A 13,434-nucleotide genomic window follows, 5' to 3' on the forward strand; every position below is an offset into this window, starting at 1 on the left:
TCAGCTCTTCTGCTTATTGGCAACAGGACAGGTCATTACGAGTAACAGGGCTGAAATGGAGTCAATGAAAACAACCTCCCAGACAGGCTTGTTTAGATAGATGCTGCCCAGGAAGGTATTTTAATAACGGCCAGATTGCTATCGTTTAGGGTTTATAACGCACTCGGGATCAAATGTCCTGATATTTCAAACCCCTTCCTGGGGGCTTGTTTTATAAAAGAAAGAGAAAACAACAAACCTTAGAACAAGAAATAATAAATCAAGGAACTCCGCAGCCCTTTCCCAGCAGCCCTGCACACGTCCTGCCAAGCGGCCCGCGTTCCTGCCCGCTCCGCCTGGGATTCGCCCTCGGTCCCCGCGCCGCAGCCCCGGGGCAGGGCCAGCGCAGCCCCGGCCCCGTTACCGCGGGACGTTCCCAAACCTGCAGCCGTCGCCCTGCGCCGGGAGAGAACCAAAGCTCGGGGCACCCGGGCTTCTGGGGCCGCGAATGAGCCGCGCTGGCACCAGCCACCTTCCAGCACAATAAACGCATTCAGCAAAACACACACTGGCACCGCAGAGCTGCCGGTCCCGACTGTGCAAGAAGTTGTGTGTCGGCCGGGAAAGGGAAAAAGGAGAGAGAAAGGGCAGGGGAAGGGGAGTCACCAGGAGACCCACTGAGAAACCCCGGGTTCGGCCTCCTGACACGCTCTCTGGTATTTTTCCACAAGTAAAAGCAGAGAACTCCTGCCTTCTCCCGAGAGCCGAGTATCGCTCGGTCACACCGCGCTGGAGCCGAGGCTTTAACGCTGCCATCGCAGCACCCACACACATGCCACGGAGGCCGAGGGGCGGCCGGCACAGGGTCACGCTGCTGCCAACCAACGGTGTCCTCTTAAGGAGGGCTCCTGGCAGGGCTGCGCGCCCGCCCCGCTCTCGCCCCCCGGGAGGTGTCACCACCTTCTCATGTCACCCGTGGGGAACGGGGACACAAATATGATTTAAGGTCACACAAACCCAACCGCAGACCAGAGCGCCGCTTCCCTCGCCCCGATGTGTCCCAGCCCCGGGTCTCGGGCAGAGCTCAGGCTCTCACCCGAGAAGCTGCAGCCAGGGCAGGCACTCCCCAACAGCCAGACCTGGCTCTGGGATGAGGGGGGCACGGGCAGAGGGTCGAGCTGGGTGGCAAGCGGAGGTCTCCGACCAGGCCACGGGGCACAGAGAGCCTTCTGCACACATTCACCTCGGCAGGAAAGTTATAATCACAGCAACCGTCACCACAGCCAGGACCCGCTGCGTCCCCAGCACAGAGACAGGCCACGGACCGGCCGGCGTCCGCGCAGGAGCTGCCTGGCCCCATCCAGCCCTGGGCAGGACCAGCACCGTACCCCCGCCTCCGCCCCTGCGCCCGCGGGTCTCGGGCAGTGCCCGCAGCGGGAGGCAGCACCGAGGCCTGGCCGGGAGGGCTGAGCAGCGTGAGGGCACGGAAGCAGAGTTTTGAGGGGTTTTTTTGGTATGTTGTTTTGCTTTGAAATTCTTTGGAAGCCCAACTCCAAACAAATGAGGACATTGTCTCGGGAAACACGTGGAGGCTGGAATCTGGTTGAGAAAACCCACGGGATCAGAAGTCCACGGAGGTCAGGGATTAGCCACTGAGAAGGTGGGTGCGCAGGGGCCGGCAGCAGCCCCCTGCCCGGCACCAGCAGGGCACGGACGGCTCCTCTCCCTCGCGCCTGTAAGCAAGTGCTGTCACTTTGGAGCAAAACCTGCCCTGGTCACCAGCCGTCCCCAGCCCCACGCAGGCGGCCAGGCTGGGTCTGGAGGGGTCCACGCTGACGGGGGCTGCGGGGGCCGGGGGTTCATGGGGAATCTGCCCCGTGGAGCAAAGCCCCCGCGCGCTCTGCAGAGCTGCTCTCCCCCCGCGCAGGTACGCGCCTCTCTGTCCTTGAGCGCCAGCAGACGTGCAACGCCTGCCAGGACCCTCCCCGCTCAGAAACAGCGCTGGATTTTCACAGAGGAGAGGGAGAGCGGAAAGGGATGAAGGACGAGACAAGCCACCCTTGTTGCAATTCAGCGCTGGCAGCAAGGACGAGCCCCTTCCCGCACCGCTCCCGCACCACCGCGCGCGTGCTCGTGCCCCGTCCTCCTCGCAGGGCTGAGCCCGAGGGTGCCCCGGCCGGCGCTCAGCAGCCAGGGAGCAGCCCCAAGGGAAGCCGAGCTCCACGGGCTGGGTGGGAAGGTGCCACCTCCGAGTTCCCCGCGGGGACGGGGACAGGCTGGACCCCTGCCCGGCGAGGGGCCATGCCGTCCCCACGCCCGCCTGCAGCAGGTTCGGCTGCTCTGCGGCACGAGCCAGGGGCTGCCTTGGCCACGCAGCGCGGCCACCAGCACCGCCACCGAGCCCCACGCGTCCTGTCACCTCCACACCAGAGAGGTGCCCAGGGCTTCCCAGCCACCACAGTTGGCTCTGAATGATGGTGGAAAGAAATAATTCCATTCCAACATGAGGTGTTTTTTTTGTAAGAGAAATAGATGGAAGACTTCACCAGCCTCTGATTTTTAGTGTGTCCCTGAAAAAAGACCTGGGGGTAGGGAACCAGCCAGCTCAGATCAACTGAGAAAATCACTGTCTGTGACAAATGTCCACGGGCAGCGCGTACTTGGGAACCAAGGGACAGTCACCATGAAAAAGTGCATCAGTGCTCAAGACTGCGGGTAGAAAAAAGGGTTTAGCAGTGCAAGGACCAGGGGGAAAGCAAAGCTTCGGAGTGCAGCGGGTCTTGCCAAGCCCTGTTAATAGCATTCATTTAACACATCTCCCACAACACAACTGACACTAATCTCTCTGCAGGAAGGGAGCGGGGACAGGGAGGCAGGGAAGCAGGGCTGCTATCAGGGCCGGGCTGTGACATCTCGCCGGCCCAGACCTACCCCTGACAGCTGGGGGCTGCGAATTTCCAGCCCTTCAGCATCAGTCTTCCCCCATCAGATGCCAGCTCAAGCCCCATTAGCAGCAGGCACCAGGGAAGCCTGACTCCCGCTGTTAGCAGATAATGCCATAAAGCAGCAAATAAAGAGGGGAACCACTAATTGGATTCACAGGTCCCTCCAGTGCCCTGACAGAGAGGAGCAGGGGAGCGACATTATCTCCTCATCACAACCCCCAGCATCAGACTCAGCGCTGGGGGAAACTCATTTCTTCAACTCGTTTGTGCTCACGAACAAACTCTGCCCTGCGATGACATTTCCCCACACATCTCTGACCCACGGCAACCCAGAGCCGCGCTGCCTGCCAGGAGCACACGGCAAAGCTGTGTGAGGACCGTGGCCTCGGGAAACAGGAACAAAAAGCAATCGGCGCCATGTAGCCAACGAGCAGCTCGGGGCAGCCCCGCTCCCACCCCCTCTGCACCCCAGCCTGCCACGAACGGCACCCGCCGGGACATGTCCCTGTCACAGGTCTCTGCCGCCGTCCCCAGGGGAGGTCAGAGGTGGCAGCTCGGAGCCGGTCAATGGAGGGGGTGAACGGGGCCCTTCATCACACCCTCCCCGGGCAGAAGGAAGATCTGCCGGCAGCCGCGCAGGAGCTGCGTGGTGGATTGTTGCTGCTAACGCAGCGTGTCCGGACGGCGCGTCTGTCCGGGCAGCACGTACCCACCGGAGCGCTGCAGGGAAGGAGGCTGACGGCATGAGCCCATGTCTCGGGGCTGAAAATCAGTGCCCAAGTGTGTGGTTGTGCTCTGCAGCTCAAACCCAGGGTCACTTCACACAGGAGGAGGGACCTTCGCAGCTCCTCTGCGAGCAGGGACCATGCGCAGGACCAGAATGCTCCCCGCATCCCACATCCCGGGGCGAGGGCAGGTGCTTTCCCATCCAGGTCAGATGAATTCCCCTCTTCCTACCCTGAGCTATCGCAACCGATCGGGAGGCCAAGCAAAGCAAGGCACCTTTCCTTGTTTGGACTTGAACACACTCTTATTACAAGCTCCCTTCCCCTCCTGACCATAATTAAAAGGTCGTGTCTCAGATTAACTTCCTGGAGCTGGAGCAGCCCAAACCACCACCCCAAAAGCCTGCCAGGCTGACGACCCCGTCTAGGAATGGCGGAGGGGCTGCGGTCGGTGCTGCGGGTCCTGGTCCTGCGCTGACACCCACCACCGCTCGCTCATGGCCAGGGCAGTTGCTCCTCCTGCAGCCACCTCGATTCATGAGCCAGATCATGGATCCCCGGGGCTGCTGCACCCTCAGCCTCACGCCATCCACAGCCAGGCGGAGGCACCCCCGAAAGCTCGGGACGGTCCCAGCGGGGCCCTGGCACCTAGGCTGACTTCGGGAACACCCTGAAACCTCCCACCCGAATCCCAGCACTTCCCCTTCCCCAGGGCCAACCCGCAGCTCACGGCTCACGTGCCATCCCCGAACCGCGGCCTCTGCGGCAGCTCCCGGCTGCGGGAAATTGCAACACTAAAACCGAGCTTGATGGGAAGGAGAAGCACAGCCGGAGCTTTACACGGTGCTGCTACGTGCCCCTGCGCTGAACTACGGGGAGACCAAACTCCGCCTGAGGAAGCCTCGAGAGGAGCCAGGGGCAGCACGTAAAACCAGACCTCCTTAAGCCATCGCAGCGGGGGGAGCGGAGAGCAGAGCTGAGCCCCGTCCTGCCTAATTTCAGGCTATCGCCTGCAAGAGCAAAGGGTGAGGCCTCTCCCTAAAAATACACACCGCCCTAAAAATACCCAGGGCAAGCTTAAATTAACCGTGCTGCACACACCCTCGGCAGGGCGCGCGGCCGGAGCCTGCTGAGCCCCAGCACAGCCCGAGGGTCAGCGGGGGCCCGGGGGTCCCCCCTCACACCCCACACCACGGCCAGGGCTTCGGCCAGCTCCCCCCGGCAGCCGGGCACCGCGACATTGCCCTCGGCAGAGCAACGCCCTCGGCTCCGAGATCCACCCGAGACCTTTACTCATTTGCAAAGATCAGTTCGTACACGTTCACCTAATTGTCTACGTTAGCTGTTGCTCACCACGTAACAACACCCGCGTCCCCGCGGAACAAGGGGATCCCTCTCGCATCCGGCGCCGCACAGCCTCCCCCCGGGCACACCCCAAGCTCCGGGAGGCAAAAGACAGCAGGAGGGGGACGCCAGGGAAGCCGAGGGCTGCAAAACCCGACGGAGATGCACTGCAAACCCCAGACACCCCCAGTCCCACCCTGACTAGACTTGGTCTGTGGTTTCAAAGGATTAAATCACAACAAGTTCAACACCGGGAGCAGCTTCCCACATCCTGGCTGTATGGCTGCGGCCCCCACCCACCTCCCCTCTCGGGGGACCCCACCAACCCCTGTGAGGGCACACGAGAAAGGTGCCTGGAAGCCCATGGCTCACCGGGCAGAGGCTCTCGGGAGAGTGGGCACGGGCACGGGCCTGAGACAAAGAAATCCCAGCAAGTAACTCCTCTTCCCATCTGACTGCTGAACTGGGACCAGCAAGCCCAAACAGGAGCCGGATCCGTAACCACACTCATTACGGCCGGAGGGACAAGCGGAATGAAACCACCATCTGCCATTCACGCCGGTGACTCACGCGGCGCCCGACGGGAGGCACTTTTGGTCGGGATTTTGTTCTCAGTCCCTGCTTGGGGTGGGGGCCAGCGCCTGGTATGGCCAGGGGAACATGGGGCAAAAACCAAGAGGAAGCAACGAGAACTGCTGTCCCCAAATCTGCTCCGCTGGTACCATCTCCTCTCCTCGCTGTATCGTTGTTCCTCGTATACGCACACAAAGAAACCACAAAACTTGCTAGAAGTAATGAGAGGGAAGGAAAAGGAAAGCCAAAAGCTACATTTGTGCTGAAGCCTCAGTGCCTGGCCCCGTGGAAAGCTGCCTCCTACCAAAATACACCCCTGCTTCACCCACCGCCGGCTGGGGATGCTCAGGCTGCCCAAAAGAGATGGGGACTGGGGGAGCAAGGACTGGGAGCAAGGTCCAAGGGGGAGCAGGCACTCACGGTGCAGGCTGAGGGAGATGTTGATGGAGCGCTCCTCCACGAAGCCCTTCAGGTTGGGGATCTTGGCACACTTGAGGATGGTCTGGGAGGCACTGTCGCCCACGTGAACCCAGCACACCGTGTCTTCGATGTAGTTGAAGTCCATGGCCGTGGTCTGCTTGGCGCTCGTGGGGGTGATGTTGGGCACAGGGGCTCCGCTCAGGTAGGTGGCCAGGATGTTCTGGGAGTTGGCGATGAGCAGCACGGGAGGGCGGTCCACGGGCTCTGACGGGGAAAGGAGGGGAGAAGGGGGGTCATGGCAGAGCACCTGAAGCTCATGGCTGCACCACCGCATCAGCCTGCAGCCCAGCCCTCCTGCTCCAGCAAAGACAAGACTGTGACGGGCGGCCCAACACAGGCAAGGAGGTGGTAGCGTGGTACAGCCCTCGGGGAAGAGCCCCCCAAAGTGAAGAACCAGGGCCAGGGGTACACACATGGCAGGAGGCCATGGCTTGCAAAGCTGCCCAGAAGCGATACGCTCCTCCTGTCAAGGATCTCACCATTCTTGGCTTTGCAGGATCTGTTATCAGGCTGCAAGAGGTATCCCTCAACACAGCTGCATGTGTAGGAGCCCTCCGTGTTGGTGCACGTCTGGCTGCAGGTCCCGTAGATGGTGCATTCATCAAAGTCTGGAAAAGAAGGCAAAACGCCCAAGGTTTGGACAAGCAAACACCTCACCTCAGCTGCCTTAAGAGGGAACAAAGGCTCCCCCTCTTCTCCGAGGCAGAGCTGCAGGGGAGGACACGATCCCCAAGCCTAAGGGACGGTCACCACGGCCTCCAGACCAACACCCAGCCAACGTCACCTCACCACACCTGCAGCAGCCCCAGCTCTCTGTGCCAGCAGCAAGGGGACAATCCCTGCCTCGCAGATGAGCCTTTTCAAGGCCTAATTAGCCACTGTCCCTCCCCCCCATTCTGCACCTCAATTTCCAGCCTGAATTCCTCTAATCTTCAGCTTCCAAACCCCTGGCTTGCACGCTGCTCTTTCTTCTGCTAGATGAAAGGGCAGTCTCCTCCGGAGAGCACTTGCCCCAGAGGTGCGTGCCGGAGCTGATAAAGGCCCCTTTCACCTCTGCTCGGATAAATGAAAGAGATGGAGCCGCTGCAATCTCCCACTTCCAGACTTGTTTCCAGGCGTCGCATTGATCTGATCACTCCTCGCTGACCCTCTCCTGTTTTCCAGCATCCTCTCCGAGGCACCGACACGGGAGCACGTACAAGCCCAGCAACGGCCCCTGACTCCACACACAAAGGCAAAGCCTTCTCCTTACTCCCTCCCAACACTCCTCACTCGGGCTTTCAGGAGCTGCGTCCACGTAACGGCCCCGCGGCAGCAGGGAGGCCGAGTCCCATCCCGTCAGCCCCCCTGCTCCCCCCAGGTCAGGGTCTGCTGAGCCCCGAGTCCCTCTGGCCGCACGGCCCAGCCCCAGCGCTGCTGCCGAGACGGCGGCATCGGCCACAGCCCAGCGGAGCCACCGGCACCGTGCTGGGGTGACGGCTCTGCCCGCCCCGCACCGACCTTTGCAGCTCCTCCGGTCCTCGGCCAGCTGGAAGGAGCTGTTGCAGTAGCAGGCTGGTCCGCTCAGCGTGGGCACGCAGCGGTGCTGGCAGGCCAGGGCCGTGCAGTTCGCCAATTGCTCTGAGGAGACAGGGAAGGTGGAGGAGAGACGGTGTCACTGGTGTGCAAGCGGGGACGCCCGGCTGAGGGACGGGATGGACGCCCGGCCCCCAGCGCTGGGCAAAGGGGACCCCCAGGCACCCCCTCAGGCTTTGCTGGGGGCCTCCGCGCCGTCCCCCCGCTCCCCGGTGGGGAGGGAAGGGCCGAGACCCTCAGCAGAGGGAGGGGAGGCCGTAAGGGAGCCGCGGGTGCTCCACAGAGCGAGGTCTGGCCAGCCCCAGCCGTCCCCGAAGGTGCTGACCCGTCGCCGCTGCCTGCCGGGAGCTCAGAGGGTGTTGAACTGGGTCGCAGCGGATCTGCCGGCAGAGGGGAACAGCAGCCGCCCAGCCACTAACCCCAACCCAAACCGAAACCATCCGGCCCTGTCCACGTCCCCCTCCACAGCCGGGGCCGGACGGGGGAGCGGCGCCCGGGCGCTGCGAGACTCCTGCCCCTCGCATGTGGAACCGTTTAACAAGCCAGGCAGGGCCCGGCCGAGCTGTTCACAAGGTTTATCGGCTTTGGCAGGCCCCGCCATCCATTTCAGATTCTCATCTCTCAGCTAAAGCACCGCACGCATCCAAAAATAAGAAAAACCCGCAGGAGGGGAACGATGGGGCAGGTTCAGCACGGAGGCTCCGATGGCGTTTCCACCCCTGCGGATTCTGCGAGGGCAGCGCAGGTTCCCGGGGCCCCCGTCGTGCCCCCGCACCTCTGCAGGGTCACCCCTGCGGGACAGACCTGCCACCAGCCGCAGCAGGGACGAGCAGCCCCGGGGCGAAGCGCAGCGAGGGGAGTGGGGCGGCGCGATGCTCCAGCAGCCCGAGCACAGTCGGGCGACGGCTCGTCTCCCCACGCCCGGGGCGGAGGCGAGGGACCAGCTGCGAGGAAATGCCTCCCCGGGGCGGCACCGGGCAGGGGGGACCCCGCACCCCACACAAGCGCCAGCCAGGGCTGACGGCCTCGACATGCCCGAACCTGCGAGCAGCAACGGTCCTGACACGAGGCCTGCCCGCGCCCGGCCCTCGCCTCGTGCGCGCTGCTCACGTGCTGCCCAGCCGTGAAAAATCAGATCCCGCTTAAGTAATGAGAACTGTTAAGGAAATATTAATTGTCAGCTCAGGCACAGCTGCAGAAGCTGCCCCGGGCTCCTCCCGCAGGAGCAGGGCAGGGAGAGGAGCTCTGCCCCAGCTCGGGGCCAGGCAGGAGAGAAGGAGCCCTCCGGGGCCGGGCGTCCCACACCTGGGTCAGGCTGAGCGGGGCAGGACCCGTCCGCCCCAGGCAGAGGAAGGGCTGGGGAGAAAAGCTTGGCTCGCTGCTCGCCCCAGCCTGGGGAGACCCAGCCTGGGGTCAGCCCGGGACACGCATTTCTGAGCCACTAATCTGCGCTCCAGCAAGCCGGCGCGCACTGATCTAGGGAGAGTTTTCCAGCAGGATTAGCAATGGGGACAGGCCAGGAGGGGGGACAAAGCTCCTGGAAATTAGGAAAAAAACATACCGGTATCTCTTATCTGAACCAGAACCCCGGCCCTCCAAGCCCTTAAACCCAGGAGACAATGCAGCTATTTAATGGCCTGCGGGCTCAGGAATGACGAGCATTTCACTTGCAAGCGGCTCTGGCTAATCTCTGGATCTGGCGCTGAGCTGCCCAGCGCCAGCTCGGCCGGGACAGGGGAGCACGGAGTGCGGCGGCACCGGTGCGAAGCCATCAAACAACACCAACGTGGGGCTCACACCGTACAGCCACAAACCGGGGACAAACAGGGACCTCGTGACTTACCATGGCGGGGAGGAAAGGAGGCACGGGCAGCACCTCGTGGGGCAGCCCCCCTACCCGCAGCCCCACCATTTCCCCCATACACCTACCCCGACAGTGCGGCCCCTCGTCGGAGCCGTCGAAGCAGTCGTGGAGCCCGTTGCACAGTTTGCTCATGTGGATGCACAGCTCCGTGCCCAGGCAGTTGTGCTCATTGGGCTGGCATCGAGACACCTTGCTCTGAGGACCTGCGGGACAGCAAAAGGCAGGACTGTCACCAAAGGGACAGCGTGACGGCTCTGCAACCCCATCGCCCCGAGGAGACACTCAACGCCTCGGGGAACGCTCAGCCCCCACATTGCTCTGCTGTGGCTCTCCAGCAGCTACCATCACCCGTACACGTGGCCTGGCACGGTGAGACTTTGGGTAAAAGCTCTTCAGGCAGACACAGGGGTTCAGGGAACCTTAATTTCCCCAGGACATTAGTGGGAACGTTCTTGCAGTAGCCGCCAGCAGGCAAGCACCGCGCTTGGTTTGGGTTCCCCTGCCCGGCACGTGCCCCAGAGGAGAAGCAGCACCCACCCAGCAAGGCCAGTCCCAAATCCCCTCAGCTCCCGCAGCACCTCGAGGCCAGAAAAGGCTCCAAGCAGGCTCTGCCCGCTCCAGCATCCCCAGCTCTTCCTGGAGGAAGCTCATGAACAGACACTGGGTTTCCCTTGCTAAGCAGGCGGGATCGCTGCGGGCGCTGCTCTCCGGGCAGAAAAGCGTGACCCGTCTGGAGTGAACTCTGCCTTTTCCATCACCTCTGCAGCGCGCGGCCCGAGCGGGAGCATCGTGCGAAAACAAAGGACACCTGGGGCAGTTGGGGACCCTCAGCCCCAGAGCCCGCTGCCACCGGGCACGTGCCCACCCTCGGGAACGAGGCGGGTGGACAGGCTGGGTCCCAGCGGGTAGGGGACTCCCTGTTTCGAGCTCCCGCGGGTCACGTCCGCTCTGGGCTGCCCAGACACGCAGCTCTGGGCCCCCCCTGCTGCCAGGGGCACGCGGGGTCAGGCAGTGCCGACCGCCCCGAGCGCAACCGCCCCGGCCCCCCGCCACCTCCAGGTGCCAACACGCTCTGCGCTGAGGCCACAGTGCAGGCAGGCTTGCGGGGGGTCATTAAGAACCAGGGCTACACAACAGAAGGAGACTTACTCTCCATTATTAACTAGAAAAATTACAAAGGAAGCAAGGCTTATTTTTAAGCTTCTCTGAAAAGAAGCACGGCATTGAGACAAACAACAAAATACACCGTAAATCGATTAACGTCCTGAAACCCCGTTAAAAGCTCCACCAACATCCTGGCCCTGACACCGCTTCACCCCAGGCTGGAAAGCAGCTGCCTGGGGGGGTACGCACCAAGGGCCACGGCACGTGGACCAGAGAGCTCTGCAAAGCCCGGCTCCGCTCCTCTCTGTCCCCAAACCTCAGCTTCGCTTTAGGGCTGAACACGCAGCATTCCGCCAGCTCTCGCTGGAGCCACCAACACGCTTCTGCCGAGCCAACGGCAGCACACAAGCGAAATGATAAAATCCCATTTCACGGGGAGACAGCGGCTGTTTGCGCCTTGCCCTCGCATCAGCAGGGCAGGCAGCACGTTGGCCCCGCCAGCAGCGGGGACAGCGGCAGAAATAGTTCCCCGAGCTCCCCGCGGGCCACCCCGTCCTCCGCAGCGGGCGAAGCGCCCGGTGAGCACCGAGGAGGGCTCCTGTGGCACATCACGCGCCGAGCGCTTTGCCCAGGCACGGTCCCGTTTTAGACAGTTATCGGGACCAGCAGTCACCTTCATCTAAGACTCCACCGGTGGTTTGTCCTAAATAAGCTTCAGCTCTCCTTGGAGAGGGGCGTTATGTCACGCCAAGATCTGAAGGAAATCTCCAACCAGCCGCCCCGCAGCCCAGCATGCTGCTGCTCCTGTGGAGAGGGGCGGGAGGTGCCCACAGCAGCCCCTGCTAGGAGCACACAAACGCTGCACCATGCAGAGGTTCCCCCGCTGCCACAGCGAAAGCTTCACCCTCTTTCGTTCGTCCCTTCTGTGTGAAGTGACCAACTCGGGCTGCTGGCACACGCGTGTCCCCTTCTTGTGCAACCGATGCCTGAAGAATGGAAATCCAACGGGCTCCAGATGCCAGGTCACTCCCCTGCGCACAGGCTGCGTGTCAAACACCTTCCAGTACGTTCCAGTTAGCCCACTGGCTTGGCACTGGGGCGATGGGCTCCTCCAGGACTGGGGATACGGAGAGCAGCACTCCCGGCTCCGTCGCAGCCGGCGGGGACGTGGGTTTCTCTTCTTTCCCAGCCCCAATCCAGGACCCAACAGACGATTCCTGGGAGAATTTCTTACCAGGTGTTTTGTTTTCCACAGAGGGCTGAACAGCAGCACTATCTAGGCACCGAGTAATTGCAAATTAAGGGTTAATTAAGTAGTATCAATATACGGGCCAAAAGAATGAAGGCACTGAAATAGAGTGCACAGCTCATCAGTCAAAACTGATCTGCCGTGTCCATTATTCCCCCGCAAAGAGCCTGGATCAAACTACTTATCACAAACAGGGCAGGATTAATCTACAAGCCACTTTGTTTGCTTTTGACTGTGTTGGCACACTAATAAATGAGCCAATTTATTACATGTGACAAGCCTGTGGTACACCCCAAGGAGCTGAATTAGATAGGAATTTTTAACCTCTAAAAACCACTTTAAAAAAAAAAGAGGAGGAAAGAATAAAAGCAATTCTTCCTCCTGGAAATGCAGCCTGCAGTTGATTTGGCAACCGCCCAAAGAGACACAGACGTGGGGGAACGCGATGAGGGAAAAGGCAGGAGGAGCTGGGAGGGGGACGGCCCTGCTCAGCCCCCCGGGACAGGCGGCAGCACCGGTGGGGCAGGTCCCGGTGCTGCCTCCCTCTCACTTGAGATGCGCCCGACCCGGAGCGTGGCCAGCGACAGATCCCGCACGGGGCCGGTGCGGCCAGACAAGGGGTTGAGACCTGAACCCTCGGAGAGATGAACCGTTTGATGCTGAATCCTCACAAACATCCCAGCGACCGAAGGCCGTAGATTTGTCTGCAGGGAAGTAAACGGGGCCGCTGTCGTGCGGCTGGAGACGCGCCGGCAGCTCGGACGTGCCACTCGCCCGGCCAGGGCACCCAGCCGGGCTGGGAGAGCTCCAGGCACGAGGCCAGCCGGGATGCAGCGGCCAGACGACGGCCGTAGCCCAGCCACGGTAAATTCATTTCTCAGAGCCCCTCATCCCTTTGATTTTCAACAGGATGGAGGCTCTTGTCCAAGTTTTTTTCCCCCAGGAAAGCTCCATGGAGTGAAAAACTGACTGACAGGGCAAGAACCAGGTACGAGCCACGAGCCCAGCACTGAGCTCGGAAAGGGAACTCTTCCTCTGCTCAGGGAACACGTGAGCAAAGCCAGTAAATACTTAAAAGGATTCCCCAGGGAGGAAAACCTCGCACATAATAGGCAGCATTTCAAGAGACTCTGACATGAGCACATCAGTGCAATGTAAATAACCCCGCCGCGCTGCCAGGGCACAAAAGGGTGCATCGAGCAGCGCGCAGGGGCCGCATCTGCAGCCTGGGCTTGAAAAAGAGATTAAATAATAGTCATAAAAGTCATTCTCTCCCTGCCAAAAAGATAAGGAGGATGATGGCCTGCTGGAAGCCCCGGTGCCGAAGTGGCGTGAGAAAAGCTTGCCTGGCAATCCCGGAGATACCAGGCTCCGCGCCCCGCGTGTGCCGACAGGTCGGACTCTGCTCGCGCCAGCCCGGGCAGGAGCAGGCAGGAACAGGCAGCTTGTACCCACCGCCCATGGGAATGGTGCAGGCGGGTGCCTGGCCAGACGTGCACCAGCCCCGCACTGGGCACTGAGAGCCAGCAGCGATGTCTGCTGACCCTGACCTCCGCGGCCCCGGGCGTGCAGCATCCTTCTGGCTCCCTCCTGCTG

At 61.7% G+C, this 13,434-nt stretch overlaps 1 protein-coding gene across 4 annotated transcripts in view; it reads right to left on the reverse strand.

Annotated features, from left to right (window-relative positions):
* Window positions 1-13,434, reverse strand: part of LRP1 (LDL receptor related protein 1) — an 80,473-nt gene that overhangs the window by 50,319 nt on the left and 16,720 nt on the right. For 3 of the 4 annotated variants that reach the window (XM_068410007.1, XM_068410006.1, XM_068410009.1), the window contains exons 3-6: window positions 9,551-9,688; window positions 7,547-7,666; window positions 6,526-6,654; window positions 5,987-6,250 (exon numbers count right to left, since the gene is read on the reverse strand). In XM_068410007.1, coding sequence (XP_068266108.1) covers window positions 5,987-6,250; window positions 6,526-6,654; window positions 7,547-7,666; window positions 9,551-9,688 — 651 coding nt within the window. Of the gene's footprint in view, window positions 1-3,633; window positions 3,706-5,986; window positions 6,251-6,525; window positions 6,655-7,546; window positions 7,667-9,550; window positions 9,689-13,434 lie in introns of those variants that run through there. The other variant, XM_068410008.1, reaches the window with a different exon arrangement.

The sequence above is a fragment of the Nyctibius grandis genome, chromosome 11, assembly GCF_013368605.1.
Source record: "Nyctibius grandis isolate bNycGra1 chromosome 11, bNycGra1.pri, whole genome shotgun sequence".
Taxonomy (NCBI): Eukaryota; Metazoa; Chordata; class Aves; order Nyctibiiformes; family Nyctibiidae; genus Nyctibius; species Nyctibius grandis.